Source organism: Cucurbita pepo, chromosome LG15, assembly GCF_002806865.2.
Source record: "Cucurbita pepo subsp. pepo cultivar mu-cu-16 chromosome LG15, ASM280686v2, whole genome shotgun sequence".
NCBI lineage: Eukaryota > Viridiplantae > Streptophyta > Magnoliopsida > Cucurbitales > Cucurbitaceae > Cucurbita > Cucurbita pepo.
In genome coordinates this window covers 8,648,407-8,662,785 of record NC_036652.1, presented here as the reverse complement: position 1 = coordinate 8,662,785, position 14,379 = coordinate 8,648,407, and the positions used below count along the sequence as shown (strand labels likewise).

Here is a 14,379-nt window from a genome sequence, read left to right as displayed (position 1 = left end):
AAAAAAAAAAAAAAAAAAAAAAAAAAAAAAAAAAAAAAAAAAAAAAAAAAAAAAAAAAAAAAAAACAATAAAAACAAGACCCAAAAACCGAGGGTCCGAATCGCTTATTAAACGATTAATTAGGCCCCCAAGATTCGGTGTCTTGCTGTATTTCCTTCACTTTAACTCCCACTCCGACTGTACTGTACCGCACTTGCCTCTTTTCTTCTGCAATGGCTTGAGCTTCTCGTCTGCTGGCGCCTCTGTGTTTCTTTTACGCCTCCTCCACATTTCTCTCTCCCTTTTCCTGTTGACTACAGATCTACCAACTACGCCATTGTTGTTTCTTCCTGAGGTTCGTTACCTGTATCCACTTCCTAAATACCAAATTTGAAAGAGACCTCTCAACTCTATTTTTATTTTCTTCTTATCTTGCTTCTGCACCTCCTAACCCTCTCCCAAAAACCTAGATCTACAGCAATGCATCTCCTACATCGCCGAGATTCCACTCCCGCGTCTATCAAATGGCACAACAAGGTAAATGGTGCTTCTCCTCTCTTCCTCGCTCGCCCACGGGCTCCAAATTGACTTCTTTTTAAGCTCTTGTGTCTACCCTTTCTCGTTTTCTCTGCAGTTTGAGGAGAATTTGGAGCAATGGCCACATCTCAATGAGCTCGTGCAGTGCTATTCCACTGACTGGGTAAAGGATGAAAACAAGTACGGTCACTATGAGACTATTGGTCCCGTGTCCTTTCAGAATCAGATATATGAAGGCCCCGACACTGACATTGAGACTGGTAAAATTGCTTTCTCTTATCATTTCATTTCATTTCATTTCGTTACAAGTACCTAGTATCTACTTACTTACACTCTATTTTGTTGACTATTTTGATATTTAGCCTGGATGTTGTTCGACATACACTCATTTTCGTTATAGATAGGATTTATGCACGCAAATACATACATTCGTACAGTTGGGACTCTGAATGAAACCTGTCACTATCAAGTTCTGAATCCCATCTTCATTAATATTCATACAAGTCATAAACATTTGTCGTTCTGTAGATAAAATTGAAGGCAGGTACTTTCTGAGGGCAGTAGAAGGGACTAGGGATCTCGTCTATGTGAGCTTGTCACCTTTCCGAGTGTGTATGTTTACTTATCATGAATTGACCCTGAAAATTGAGATTAGATGTGCTATGAATATGACCAATTAGCGAACAGTTAGTGTAGATCATAATAGTTACAAAACTAGCTAATGCTGTGTGGGTCCAAAATTATATATCTCCCGAATTAAGGAATTAATATCTTAATTTATGAATGCTACAAGCATATAGCCTATCAATAGTATGACACATTTAAATTTCAAACATGCTAATTACAATTCTCATCACATTAACTAGCCAGTGACTACTTCCTATAATTTTTTGTGTCAATTGATATCAGTGGGTAGTACTGACTATGGGACCCTGTATTTTGTTAAGATTTTCTTTGGATAAAAACGATATGTTACTCACAAAAAGGAGAAACAGCTCGGGCCCTGTGGAGAAAACCTCACCCAAAGACTGGAAAATATTCCAAAAGAAGAGCCTTCCAATCATTGATGATCATAGAAAGACTATGATTACAAAAGAATTTAGTGTGTTGGAGCACCACTAAGAGGTTGTATGTTGTACACTGCTACAGAAAAGATGTAGTGAAGTTGACTCATTCTCATAAATCATATTGTTTATTACCTTCCAAATATGCCACAGAAGGGCTCGAACCACGCAATTTCATAGAGCCTTCCCTTTTCATCTGAAGCACATTCATGCAATAGCCTCCAAAAACCAACTCTCAACCTTAAGAAAGAGGCAGACTGCAAAATCCAGCTGACAAAAGATGAAAGACCAAGCCATCTGAGAGAATGGGCAATGAATGGGGATTTGATTGAAAGTCTCCTCATCCCTATTATACAAGCTACAAATTGAGGGGGAAAGACCCCCGTGAATGAAGATATATTTAGTTAATATAAAGGAACTGATTGTTTTGATGCTTGAAATTGAGATGGTCTTAAAGTTCCTTCACAGGGATTTTAGTCGCAGAACAATATTGTTATATGTTCTTTTTAAATAATTAGAAAATGAGAGATTTAATTTTCAAGGATATATGTTTGCTTTCATTGTTCTCTTTTGTTTGGTTTTCCTCTATCATCTTCTAGACTTTTCCTATCCAAAGAAATCTTCTAGGCTGTAGATAATCTATCCAACTTTTATTAATTCATACTTTCTAATGAAAGCTCGTGTGACTTATCAAAACAGTTCACAATTGTCATGTAGTGCTTCTCTTTTATACTTTTTCCATATGAAAAATAAAGCTTCTGATTTAGACTTTGAATTTTGTTCTTGTTTCCACATAAATTTTCCAACTTCTTTGCAGAAATGCGTCTTACTTACGCTAGGCGCATGAAGCCTGACGATACTACAGAGGATGATGTACCTAGTACCTCTGGACGGCCAGAGACTACAACACATGATCCATTGTCATCAAATATTCCAAAGGTTTGCGATAAACCTAGGCTTATCTGACACTATAGTGCATGCTCCATTCCCCCATTATTATCTTTCATGCTTACATGTGACAGGTATAATGTAGTTCTAATATTTTTGCAGCAGTTTGATCATTCTCCTCTTCCAGCTTATGAGCCAGCTTTTGATTGGGAAAATGAAAGGTCAATGATATTTGGCCAGAGGATACCAGAAATTCCTGTAACACAGTATGGCAATAATAAAAATTATATTCAGAATTCTATCTTTCAGTAAACTATTTTACTATTTTTACAAGTCTAAACCACTATTTATTTTTTGTTTCTCCTGTAAATCATGTCAGTGGCTTGAAGATTTCTGTGAAAGTTCTATCCTTATCCCTTCAAGCGGGGTTGTGTGGTAAGTGTTTTTAAGAGTGGTTTCTATCTTCATGGGGTTCATGCATCTTCTTCTTTACTCTTTGCATTTGTTTCACTTCAATTCGTTTTATGATGGCTGACTTGGATATATTTCTCTCTTCACCCTCCACTTTCAACCACTTCCAAAGAGCCATTTTATGGTACAATTTGCTTGTATAATAGGGAGAGAAGAGAAAAACTATCTGAGGATTTCCATTTTCGCATTACTCCTAAAGAAATGCAGGATGTAAGCTACTTCCTCTATGCTTTCCCCCTCTGAATTTAATTTACATCTCCCATGGGTTTTGTTTAGTGAATGAGGAATATGATTTCTGTCCATTATTGTTCCAGCCTAAAATATCATTCGAACCACGTGGAATTTTCTATTTGGAGGCTCCATCAGCATCAGTCTGTCTTTTTATTCAGTTAGAGAAGCATGCCACAGAAGAAGGAGGGGTTGCCGCTTCTGTGTATTCACGTAAAGAACCAGTATGTCTAAATATATATGTTTCTCCATTCTTTTTTTTTTAGTAGTCTTCTATAAATTCTTCTTAATTTGAAATAATTATCACTAATGTAGTTCGATTATTTTATTTTTTGTTGGTTACATCTTGCATCGTTATTATACACACGCTAGTTTGTTTTTATTTCTGAAGTTTTATTCTATCAATCTTCATTCCCTCCCCCTCCCCACCACCACCTTAAAATCCATCTATTATGTTCTTTGTAGGGGTATATATCTCTGGATATTTTCTTTTAAATACATAAGGATCTATGCCCCACAATTCCTTATTCCTGGTGGTGATATCAAACTCTTCTTCTACTATTGTCCTTTCGGAAATAAATGTTAATTTTATTGAAAGGTCTTTTTTCTATCTGTTCCTGCGGATGTTGTGAAATCTTGCTTAGTTCTTTTATGTGGCCTAAGGCAGTTTTGTCCGTGGTCCTGATCCTTTAAATATTTGTTTCACCGTTTGAACTAATACTCTTTAATTGTATAAACTCTACCTATAGGTGCATTTGAGTGAAAGAGAAAAGCAAAAACTGCAAGTGTGGTCTCAAATCATGCCTTACAGAGAATCCTTTGCCTGGGCCATTGTTGCATTATTTGATAACAGCACTGGTGCAGCATCTGCTGGATCTGCTTCCCCGAGTAGTCCTCTTGCTCCCAACATAACTGGATCTAGTTCCCATGAGGGTGTATTTGAGCCTAGCACAAAGGTCACAGTGGATGGTAAGCTGGGTTGCTCTAGTGGAAGCTCTGTAGTTGTTGAAATATCCAACTTAAATAAGGTCAAGGAAGGCTACACGGAAGATGCACTTCAGGTGTGGTGCTTCAATCTATGTTAGGCATCTTTTTAGTTGTTTATTTATTTATTATTTTTATTACATCTTTAATGAGAAACATTGAATTCCATGTGGTGTGGTGCTTCAATCTATGTTAGGTATCTAATTTTATTTTTTCCAAAATATACTGTATCCCATATAAAATCTCGAAGTGCCTCTAAATGTGGTCGATGATGGTTGTTTGTTCAAATTACAGGATCCCAAGTACAAGGTTCATAAACCTGTAAAAGGTGTTCTTAGGCTGGAAATTGAAAAGCACCAGATTTCCCATGCTGACAATGAAAACATGTCAGAAAGTGGTAGTGTGATCAGTGACTCTGTTGAGATGGATTCCACATTTAAGAAGCTTCCTAATAACGGTTCTGATAGCCATCATCATAGTGGCAGCTTGAAGTTAAATTTTTCTGATGGGAAAGAATTTTCTGGTAATGGATCATATCCACATGGAAATGCAGATTCAAGTGCAGATGATGTAAGGATTGATTGTTGATGTTGTTCTTTATTTTATTATCTCACCACCCAATAGTTCTTTGTCTTAGAATCCTTATATTCATGTTTCATAGGTCTTTTTATCATTTCTTTTGAATTTTTACTCGCTTTGGAATCATGGTTTTGCTTTGAAGTAGTTTCTGATTGATGAAATGCTTGTAATCCGTTTATAAGTTAAACATGATAATTAGAGATAAATGGGTGAAGGACCAGGAATTGCTGATTATTAGAAATTCTTTAGGATATAGGAAGGAGAGAAGATACATAATTTTCAATGATTAACATATGGGTCGGGAATCGTTTGGAATACAATTCAGACTCGTTTTTAAGGGATATGTTTTGAGAAGAGAAGCAAATTTCATTGATGAATGAAATAAAAGGAGCGATCTACTCCAAAACACCTATAGATAGATTACATAAACAATCTCATTTGGAAATCAAATAAGAAAGACTAAAATCAGAAAAGGATTATATTGTTTACATCAATACATAGCGTGAAAAAGAATCAAATCCATAAACCTATCAAAAGATGAAAAAGAATCTCTGAAATGTCTACCACTCCTTTCCCTCCAAAGGAACCAAAAGGACTATTAAGAGCAAGCCAAAGAGACTTCTCTCCATGGAAAGGATGGCCATCAAAATATTGGTAAGGAAATCGTATGTGCATTCTGGAAAAGCCAAGGGCCAACCAAAAGCATCGAGGATGATGGCCCAATAACGAGAGACATAAGAGCAATGAAATTTAGGGATATGTTGATTGAACACTTTGCTGGATTTGCTGTTTGCCCACCCACTTTGAATTAGAGAGCCTTTTTAAAATTTCCATCCCTTGTGTATTGGTCCATTGAACCTCTGGCTGCATAAAATTTTTAGGAATGAAATAATTTCCCAGAGAAGACCTTGACTTTTATGGCAGATAACTGGAGGTTGTTAACATTTTACTCAGTCTATTTAATTGGTGGAAGATAGTTTACAAATAATATCTTATGTGTTGGGTAAGGCATTCTTATTTTCATTTCTAGTGAAGCTTGAAAGCTAATTTACTATGATCCATGTTTTCTAATTTTTTTTGGAGAAGGATCTCAAGTAGTTGATGTATGAAGAGAAATCTTGTAACAAGTCTTAGATTTCAAATAGTATCTTTAAATTAAAAAATATTTTAGCTTGAAAAGAAACTATACAGAATTAATTTCAATAAATAGATGTTTGTGGAATAGCAATGATGAACAACTGATGATAATCGTGAAGGATATATACAAAATTACATAGTTCTTAAAAATTGAAATTTATGCTATTATTTCTATACAATATTCACCATTGCGTAGCCAGATTATCATCATAACTGTTGACCATAAGGTTTGTTGGTTGGCTTTCAGTTCCACGCATTTGACTTCCGCATTATGATGAGGAATGAGCCGTTCTTGCAGCTCTTTCACTGTCTTTATGTTTACCCAATGACTGTTAGTTTGAACCGCAAGAGGAACTTGTTCATTCGTACAGAACTTAGAGAGGATGATAGTGACCCGCGTAGACAGCCTCTAGAGGTAAATTTCTATATATTTATAATATCAATTGCATACACATAATTTCGTCTCTTTCCATCGGTGATGATCTCTGCATATATGGAGAGCAAAATGAATTTTGCATACTTATATATTTGATTTTTATGGGAGACTTTCTTAGGCTATGTATCCTGTGGAGCTGGGTGCTTCTCTTCAGAAGTGGACTCACACTCAAGTTGCTGTAGCTGCAAGAGTAGCTTGCTACCATGATGAGATTAAACTCTCCCTCCCTGCTACCTGGACACCAAAGCATCACTTATTATTCACTTTCTTCAACATTGATATGCAAGCAAAACTAGAAGCTCCAATGCCAGTAAGTTCTATTCTTCTTCCCTTTGGATCTTGGTTCTTATATGGCTGATGGTTAATACTATGAAATCTGTTTGTTTCATTTGTTATTATCTCATATTCTGTTGTTATATTCCAGGTGCCAATTGGATATGCATCACTCCCCTTATCAGCACATGCTCAGTATGTACATAATCATCATGAAATCTATTACTTTCTTCTTCGTTTTTTTTTTCTTGTTTTTTTGTTTTAGTTTCTGGATAAGAGACGTGTTAAAATAGTAGGGAAATATTGTGAGCAAGAACCTTGAATAAAGAAGTTTTTTTTTTGTCCAAAACTCATGGATATCAAGTAAGACAAAAAAATAAAATAAATAAAGCTTGAAAAGTGACTAGTCGGATATACAGTTTTCTGATTGGCATTTTTATAAAGTGTACATGCATCTTTTCACGTTTTGTTTCTTTGAATTTGGATAAAATTAATTCTATATATTACCAAGACTTGATTATCATATTGTGTATTTTCAAATTTCAGTTATTCCTTTTTGTTTCTACAATGTAGTTACTGGAAACAGGCTTTGAATGGTGTTATTAATTATTTAATGCTGATGCTCCAGTATTTTGGTAAACCGTGTTTATTTATGCATCTCCTGGATTTTAAATCTCTGATCTTGATGGTTTAATTTAGGTTACGGTCTGAAATTTCTTTACCAGTAATGAGAGAGCTTGTTCCGCATTACCTCCAAGATACAAACAGGGTATGGTTTCGCTTCCTTCACTATTGTATCCTCTGCAACTGTGAAGCTTTCTGATTCAGTGATCTTATTGATCTGCGTTTGTTTGTCTGCTACTAACCTACTATTCATGTTTTTCTGAATTTTAGGAGAGGCTAGATTACTTGGAAGATGGAAAAAACATCTTTAAATTGCGTTTAAGACTGTGTTCCTCCCTGTATCCCATTAATGAACGAATCAGGGATTTTTTTCTGGAATATGATAGACACACTCTTCGAACAAGCCCTCCATGGGGTTCTGAACTTCTTGAGGTATATTTTTTCACTCTTATGAAAATTCCACCCTCCACCACACAACCTTGCTCTCTGTGAGAATTTTTTTCATATCATTTCATTCGACAATAGTAGATAGCCATGTCGATATGTAGAAGCTTTAATTGTTTGAAGCCAGCTTGTGGTTATTTAACAGTAATATCTTTTCCATTGTGCTGTTCGTTACATGCAGGCTATTAACAGTTTGAAGAATGTTGATTCCACTGCGTTGCTCCAATTCCTTCATCCTATTTTGAATATGTTGCTTCATCTCATTGGCAATGGTGGAGAAACCCTCCAGGTTTTTACATTGAATTTATTCCTTTTTTTTTTTCAGGGGCCTTTGTATCCTCTGATTAATTTCTTTCAAGCCTATATGACTTTGCTTGAAATTTTGATAATTTATCATTCCACATTTCTTTTTGGGGTATCAATACAAGCTGTTATCTAATTCCAGTTTGTCCTATGTATTTCAGGTTGCGGCGTTTAGAGCAATGGTTAATATTGTTACTAGGTAGTTGTTCTAGTTTTGTAGATTTTACATTTATGTGGGTCTAATTTATTAAGCCTCTCAAATGCTTCATGAGTTTTCTGATTTTCTTTAATGCCAGTATAAAATTTGAGCATATGCTCTTACTTTCCAAATTCCAGATCAAGTTCCCATCTTACTCTGAATTTACGTAATCATCATACAGTTTCTTTGATCGTTCAGTTTTTTCTCAATACATTTACTCTATTTACGAAGTTCTCATTAACTATTTGTTTGACATTTCTTTGATTCACATTCTGTCTGTGCTCGGAATTTTTATCGTTTATTTATTGCCTTTTGTTGTTACATCATGCGACAAATATATAGGGTGCAGCAGGAATCGGCTGAAGATGGTGAAAGAAACCACTTCCTGGTTAATTATGTCGATTATGCTTTTGATGACTTCGGAGGTCGACAGCCACCTGTGTACCCTGGTCTGTCCACTGTCTGGGGAAGCTTGGCTAGGAGCAAGGTGGTTTTGACTCTTTTATTTTAATATAATAAGAATTGCTACATCTTTCCTTTTGTACATGAATCATGTGACTGGCACACACAACTTGTTATTGTTTAGCACAAACCTTGAAGACATTGGTTGGTCATTCATCAATTTTTTTTTTTTTTTCCAATTATTATTTCCTTCTGGAGTTTCATTTAGGCCCTTCCTATTTTGGTTATCATTGAACCTTCATACTTGTCTTCTCCTTTTGATTTATGATCGGTCGGTTATGTTCTTGGTTAACATAATGAACATAACACGGACGATCCTTTACATATGAACCATGTGGAGTTTGTTTGATTCCAATTTTTCTTAGTCATGAAGCTCTGTTAAAATGCTGTTTCATTATTTTTCCATTTATTGTATGCAAAAAACATATTAGAGATTGCTGAAGTTTTTCTGTTTTGTAGGCCAAAGGCTATCGTGTTGGACCAGTATATGATGATGTTTTGGCTATGGCCTGGTTTTTCCTTGAACTAATTGTCAAATCAATGGCACTTGAGAAAACTCGGCTTTTCTATCATAGTCTTCCATTAGGTGGGTTGAAAGTTCTGGTTTTTAGGTTTTATATGCTAAACATACGCTAAACATGTATTCATGCAGATGCATTCATGCTGATCCGTTTCTTTTGACCTTCATTGTATATGCTAAACATGTATTCATGCAGATGCATTGCTTGTGTAAGTGTGAATGAAATTTTAATCTCCTGGGTTTTTTGGCTCGGAAGTGAGAGTTTGTCATGAAAATATATATGTACTAAAATTTACGATATGTTAAATTACTTTCCAACTCCAAGGTTCAAGTTATAAAGAGACCTAAAATGTGGATCTATTGATATTGAATGTGGAGAATAACATGTTAGAGATGGGACTCTTTTTGTGGGATTGTTTTTATGCTTTTGTACATTCCTTCATTTGTCTCAATCAAAGCTTGGTTTGTTGCCTAGAAACAATGTTGAGAATAACAATGAGGGATTTGAATCTAAGCTTCTAATCTAATTTCATATTAAAGTACCGATAATTGCTTAAGCTTATGTACATATATTATTATTATTATTTTACCCTAAATTTGCTACTTGGTTTATTGGATTTCTACTTCAGTGTACACTAGCCATATCACTTTGAACATTCTGCTTCTGGAAGATAATCCTTTTTTCTTCTTCCATGAAGTTGTTTCAGCATTGTGCATTCCCCTACTTATGTACTTTGCTCTATTTCTCAAAATAATATCTTCTTATCTGAGTTACTTTACTTGTTGACATTTGAAATGATCAACGAGAGGTTGCTGTTTGGTTAATGATTGAATATATTTCTGTCTGATACGGTGAAGATATTCTTTTGAATTTTTTTTTTTTTTGTTCCCTATTTTTTGCCTTACAGGTGAAGATATTCCTCCAATGCAATTGAAAGAAGGTGTATTTAGATGTATAATGCAGTTGTATGATTGCCTTCTTACTGAAGTACACGAACGTTGCAAGAAGGGATTAAGCTTGGCTAAACGTTTGAACAGCAGTTTAGCGTTCTTTTGTTATGATCTTTTGTCCATTATTGAACCTCGCCAAGTATTTGATTTGGTATACTTTTCTACTTCTCAAATATTGTTTCACTTCTTTTTTGGTCTATATTAAGTTATGGATGTAGGCAGATAATAATTATTGTGTACTTGTAAAATCTAAACTGGTAAAAGAAATCATTCTAAAATTTTCTGAGGACGACATTTTTTTTAATGTGAGATTTCACGAATCTAGAACTTCCACCAAGATTTTTTTTTTTTTAAAAAAAAAAAAAAAAGGTATATATATATATATATATATAAAAATTTTAGAACTCTTTCTAGTCATGGATGTAATTATACTATTGATAGTAATACGGAGTAATCCTTGTTTCTGCTAACCATTCAAATTTCAAGTCGAATTTAATTTTAGTTGTGTAAACTTGTTGTTGGTTGAATTCTTTAGAGTTCAAGGATAACTGGACATGTATTCTCTTGCGAGTAGAGATAAAGGCATGGCTTTGCTAAAGACATTCCTTCATACATAGAGCATAAAAAGCTTTCTGCGTATAGAATCCAGGATGTGGCATTTCTATGCTATGGTTTTTCACCCCATTAGATAAATTGATTGTTATGTTAATCAATCTGTTGCAGGTTTCCTTGTACCTGGACAAGTTTTCAGGTGTCTGCCAATCTGTTCTGCATGACTGCAAGCTTACATTTTTACAGATTATATGTGATCATGACCTCTTTGTGGAAATGCCCGGAAGAGACCCTTCTGATAGGTGCCTTATCTTTAACATATACTTTGACAATGATTATACATCATTTTTCTGCCCTGGAAATAATAAACACGTTCATTTCAGAGCTGTCAAATAAAAAATGGTTCTTCCACATGCTTGGTCAAAATCTCTCGAATCTTAATAATCAAAGCAGAACGAGGAACCCTTTAGTAAATCTACTCTGCACAATTTTTGTATAAATACTGATCGTCTACCTCATTATGTTGAAAAGAATTGGAAAAAGACTATAACATGGGCAATGGTTCTAGTTTCTTTTATTGTGTTTAAATTCTGTTCATGTGATGTGCCAGTTGAATTCAGAGAAAAATGTCAGCATGGCTATGAGCTTCTCACTCATTAGGCCAAAGTCAGCCTGTGGGAAATGCCTTGGTTTTTGAAAAACTTGCTTGTGTATTAATGACACTGAGGCTTGTGTATTAATGAGATTAAATTGGCCTTGCAGCTGGAATATCACATAATAGAAATTGAGTGAGGATTACAGTATTTTTACTGCCGTGTTTGCCACTGAATTTCCTAGCTCTATTTTGTAGCCTCCTATTTCCTTATCTTCCTAGCCTCTGGTAGCACTTTCTTTCTAGTCAATGTGGTCATGTGACTGAGGGCTTTGTAGAGTAGAAACTTTCGTCCCTGGTCTTGGTAGAAAAAGTGGGAAAAGGAACTTTTGATTTGAGGAATGAGGCAAGAACACCTACTCTATCCGGATTGATAAAACTGAGCTGGAATGGTTGGTTGATGTTTTCTTTTACTCTGCTCTTGTCCCGACCAATCATGAATTTTTCAGGAAGTTGCAACAATAAAGGAGTTCCCGTGGATGATATGAAATTGGGTGCTAAATCTAGCATGTTAATCGTTATTTTGGGTTTAATAATGCCTTGTAGCTTTATATCTGACCTTTTTTTTTTTTTTTTTTTTTTTTTTTTTTTTTTTTNTCTAGGAACTACCTTTCATCAGTATTAATACAAGAACTTTTTCTTACTTGGGATCATGATGATCTACCTCTGCGGGCCAAGGTGAGACCATTCACAATCTGTATTGGAGAAGTAATCATGCTCTATTTCATAGGGCACTTAAATTTTCATATGGATGATCTTGGTCTTGGTTTGGCATACCTACTATATAAAGTTGCTTTTTGCGTTTGTCCCACTTGGTTAACTTTTTCTAATCTGATTTATGTTTATAGGCGGCTAGAATTTTAGTTGTTCTCTTATGCAAGCATGAATTTGATGCTCGGTACCAGAAGCCTGAAGATAAACTATACATTGCTCAGCTGTATTTTCCACTTATCGGGCAGGTGCATGTTTTTCTTTTAATCTATTCTAGCCTTTTATGTATATTTTTAAGTTAGCGTGTCAAAAACTTAGCTTAGCTTAAATGTATGACCCACGCTGTCTTCCAATATCCAAGAGATATTTTTTTAATGATTTATTATCATTTTCCTAAAATTTACATTTGTGTAGTAAAGCATGATTACATTTCTCTTAGATTTGAAGTGCAGATTTAAGTATATGACGATTTCGACTAACTTAGTGATCATGCTCCTTTAAGAATTTGATGTTCTGTGATGAAATTAATGTTATAAATCAGCAGAATAGGGGTTTTTTTTTTTTTTTTTTTAGCCCAACAAATGTGGGTGTAGAAATTTGAACATTCGACCTCAAGGGAAGGAGTATATGACGATTATCATTAAGTTGTGTTTCTGTCGGTTGGATGTATAATGATTGCAACAATAAATACTCATTATTTGCCCTTGATATGTCAATTTAGTTTCAGAGGCTGGAAATAGTAATTATGACCTCATAAACTCTCAGTAATCCAAGACTGGGATAGTAGATTCTATGTTCTGTAGAAAAAATAATCTCTTAGTAATCATATTTTAAACAAACAACTAATGTATACGATAACTTCTGTTGGGGCTCCTTTTGTTAGTCTCTTTTTACATATGTTCATTTTTCTTTACCAAAGCTCAGTTTCTCATAAAAAATGCTACCATATTCATTTTTTGGCCGAAGTAAAATTTTGTTTCCAAGGCTGAAAATAATTTTTTGGACCTTGTATACGCTCAGTGGTCCAAGACATAAGACATAAATTCTATGATCTGGGGAAAATCATCTTTTAGTAGGTTGAACTTATAGAGCGTCAGCCTTTATATGATTCCATGAAGATCATCTAGAGCTTACATGATTGAAAATAATAATTCCTGCTACAAATAGGCATGTCCAATATTAAAGTTTATAGGTTTTTTTGTTTCTTCATTGCTTGGAGGAGATCTGAGGATTATATTTATGTCTGTTCACTCAAGATATTGCAGCTTCACATTATGTCATTAGCTAATGCCTTCAGAAGGTTGCATCTCTTTTTACTTCTGTTATTTTCCAGTTAAAACCTTATAATTCAACAAGTTGGTACTTAATGTGCTCGTGCATGAAGTGTATATTTCAAACCATATTTGCTCACGCACATTGGATTATAGAATGTATTATCAATATATCACCATGTTGATCTTAACCAAGATCAGTTTTGCTGAACTGATTGCCTTTTTTTCTTTTGCAGATTTTAGATGAAATGCCTGTCTTCTATAACCTAAATGCCATAGAGAAGCGTGAAGTTTTGATTGTGATTTTGCAAATTGTGCGCAATTTAGATGATACCTCACTTGTCAAGGCATGGCAACAAAGCATTGCTCGAACCAGATTATTTTTCAAGCTCATGGAAGAATGCCTAATTCTTTTTGAGGTTGTTATTTATACGAAATTCCCTATTCTGTTGACAACGTCTTATTTGGCTTTTTGATCTTGTAGTTGATTGTTGTTATGATCACTTATTGTTCTAGTTGATAATGTGTAACATCACTAAGATAAATGGTTCTATAGCCGGGTCTCATTAGTTTCTAGTTATATTATTGCTCGCTTCATTATTGTTATTTTTAGTTTATAATCTCAAGCCCTTATTGAAGTACCTATTTCTTGTTTCCTTCCATAGTGATAGGATAGTGAATAATACATCTCCCTGTTTTCTATATAAAAAAGAAGATAAATTATATATCCTTATCTTTGATTTTGTATATTTTCATATGTATGAAAAGATTAGTAAATAATATATCATTTCCTTCTTATGTAGACCATATATGACTTTCTGATGTTATGTTTCTCAAGAGTGGTATGGAGATTGACTTGAAGTACTTGTTTTCTTGATGTCCCCTCTATTTTGCAGCATAGAAAACCTGCTGATGGCATGCTTATGGGATCCAGTTCTCGGAGCCCTGCTGCTGTTGGTGATACCCCTGGTTCCCCTAAGTACTCTGACAGACTATCTCCTGCAATCAACAACTACCTATCTGAGGCATCAAGACAAGAATTCAGAGTGGGTTCCATTCTCTTCATGCTCTGCTTTACCCGTGTGTGTGCTGTTGGGGAAAGAAAGAGCGTTCT

At 34.8% G+C, this 14,379-nt stretch overlaps 1 protein-coding gene across 3 annotated transcripts in view; it reads left to right on the top strand.

The window, feature by feature from the left end:
* The first annotated feature begins 134 nt into the window (after nucleotides 1-134).
* Nucleotides 135-14,379, top strand: part of LOC111776380 (guanine nucleotide exchange factor SPIKE 1) — an 18,090-nt gene continuing 3,845 nt past the window's right edge. The window contains exons 1-25 of one of the 3 annotated variants that reach the window (XM_023655814.1): nucleotides 135-334; nucleotides 450-516; nucleotides 614-776; nucleotides 2,398-2,519; nucleotides 2,631-2,734; nucleotides 2,848-2,903; nucleotides 3,052-3,149; nucleotides 3,254-3,391; nucleotides 3,917-4,228; nucleotides 4,446-4,721; nucleotides 6,115-6,282; nucleotides 6,422-6,613; nucleotides 6,728-6,771; nucleotides 7,276-7,345; nucleotides 7,471-7,632; nucleotides 7,826-7,933; nucleotides 8,109-8,146; nucleotides 8,489-8,633; nucleotides 9,068-9,194; nucleotides 10,037-10,230; nucleotides 10,803-10,933; nucleotides 11,886-11,961; nucleotides 12,132-12,242; nucleotides 13,502-13,684; nucleotides 14,162-14,311. In XM_023655814.1, coding sequence (XP_023511582.1) covers nucleotides 460-516; nucleotides 614-776; nucleotides 2,398-2,519; nucleotides 2,631-2,734; nucleotides 2,848-2,903; nucleotides 3,052-3,149; nucleotides 3,254-3,391; nucleotides 3,917-4,228; nucleotides 4,446-4,721; nucleotides 6,115-6,282; nucleotides 6,422-6,613; nucleotides 6,728-6,771; nucleotides 7,276-7,345; nucleotides 7,471-7,632; nucleotides 7,826-7,933; nucleotides 8,109-8,146; nucleotides 8,489-8,633; nucleotides 9,068-9,194; nucleotides 10,037-10,230; nucleotides 10,803-10,933; nucleotides 11,886-11,961; nucleotides 12,132-12,242; nucleotides 13,502-13,684; nucleotides 14,162-14,311 — 3,225 coding nt within the window. In that variant the 5' untranslated portion in view covers nucleotides 135-334; nucleotides 450-459. Of the gene's footprint in view, nucleotides 517-613; nucleotides 777-2,397; nucleotides 2,520-2,630; nucleotides 2,735-2,847; nucleotides 2,904-3,051; nucleotides 3,150-3,253; nucleotides 3,392-3,916; nucleotides 4,229-4,445; nucleotides 4,722-6,114; nucleotides 6,283-6,421; nucleotides 6,614-6,727; nucleotides 6,772-7,275; nucleotides 7,346-7,470; nucleotides 7,633-7,825; nucleotides 7,934-8,108; nucleotides 8,147-8,488; nucleotides 8,634-9,067; nucleotides 9,195-10,036; nucleotides 10,231-10,802; nucleotides 10,934-11,885; nucleotides 11,962-12,131; nucleotides 12,243-13,501; nucleotides 13,685-14,161; nucleotides 14,312-14,379 lie in introns of all 3 variants that reach the window. The other 2 variants (XM_023655816.1, XM_023655813.1) reach the window with 2 other exon arrangements.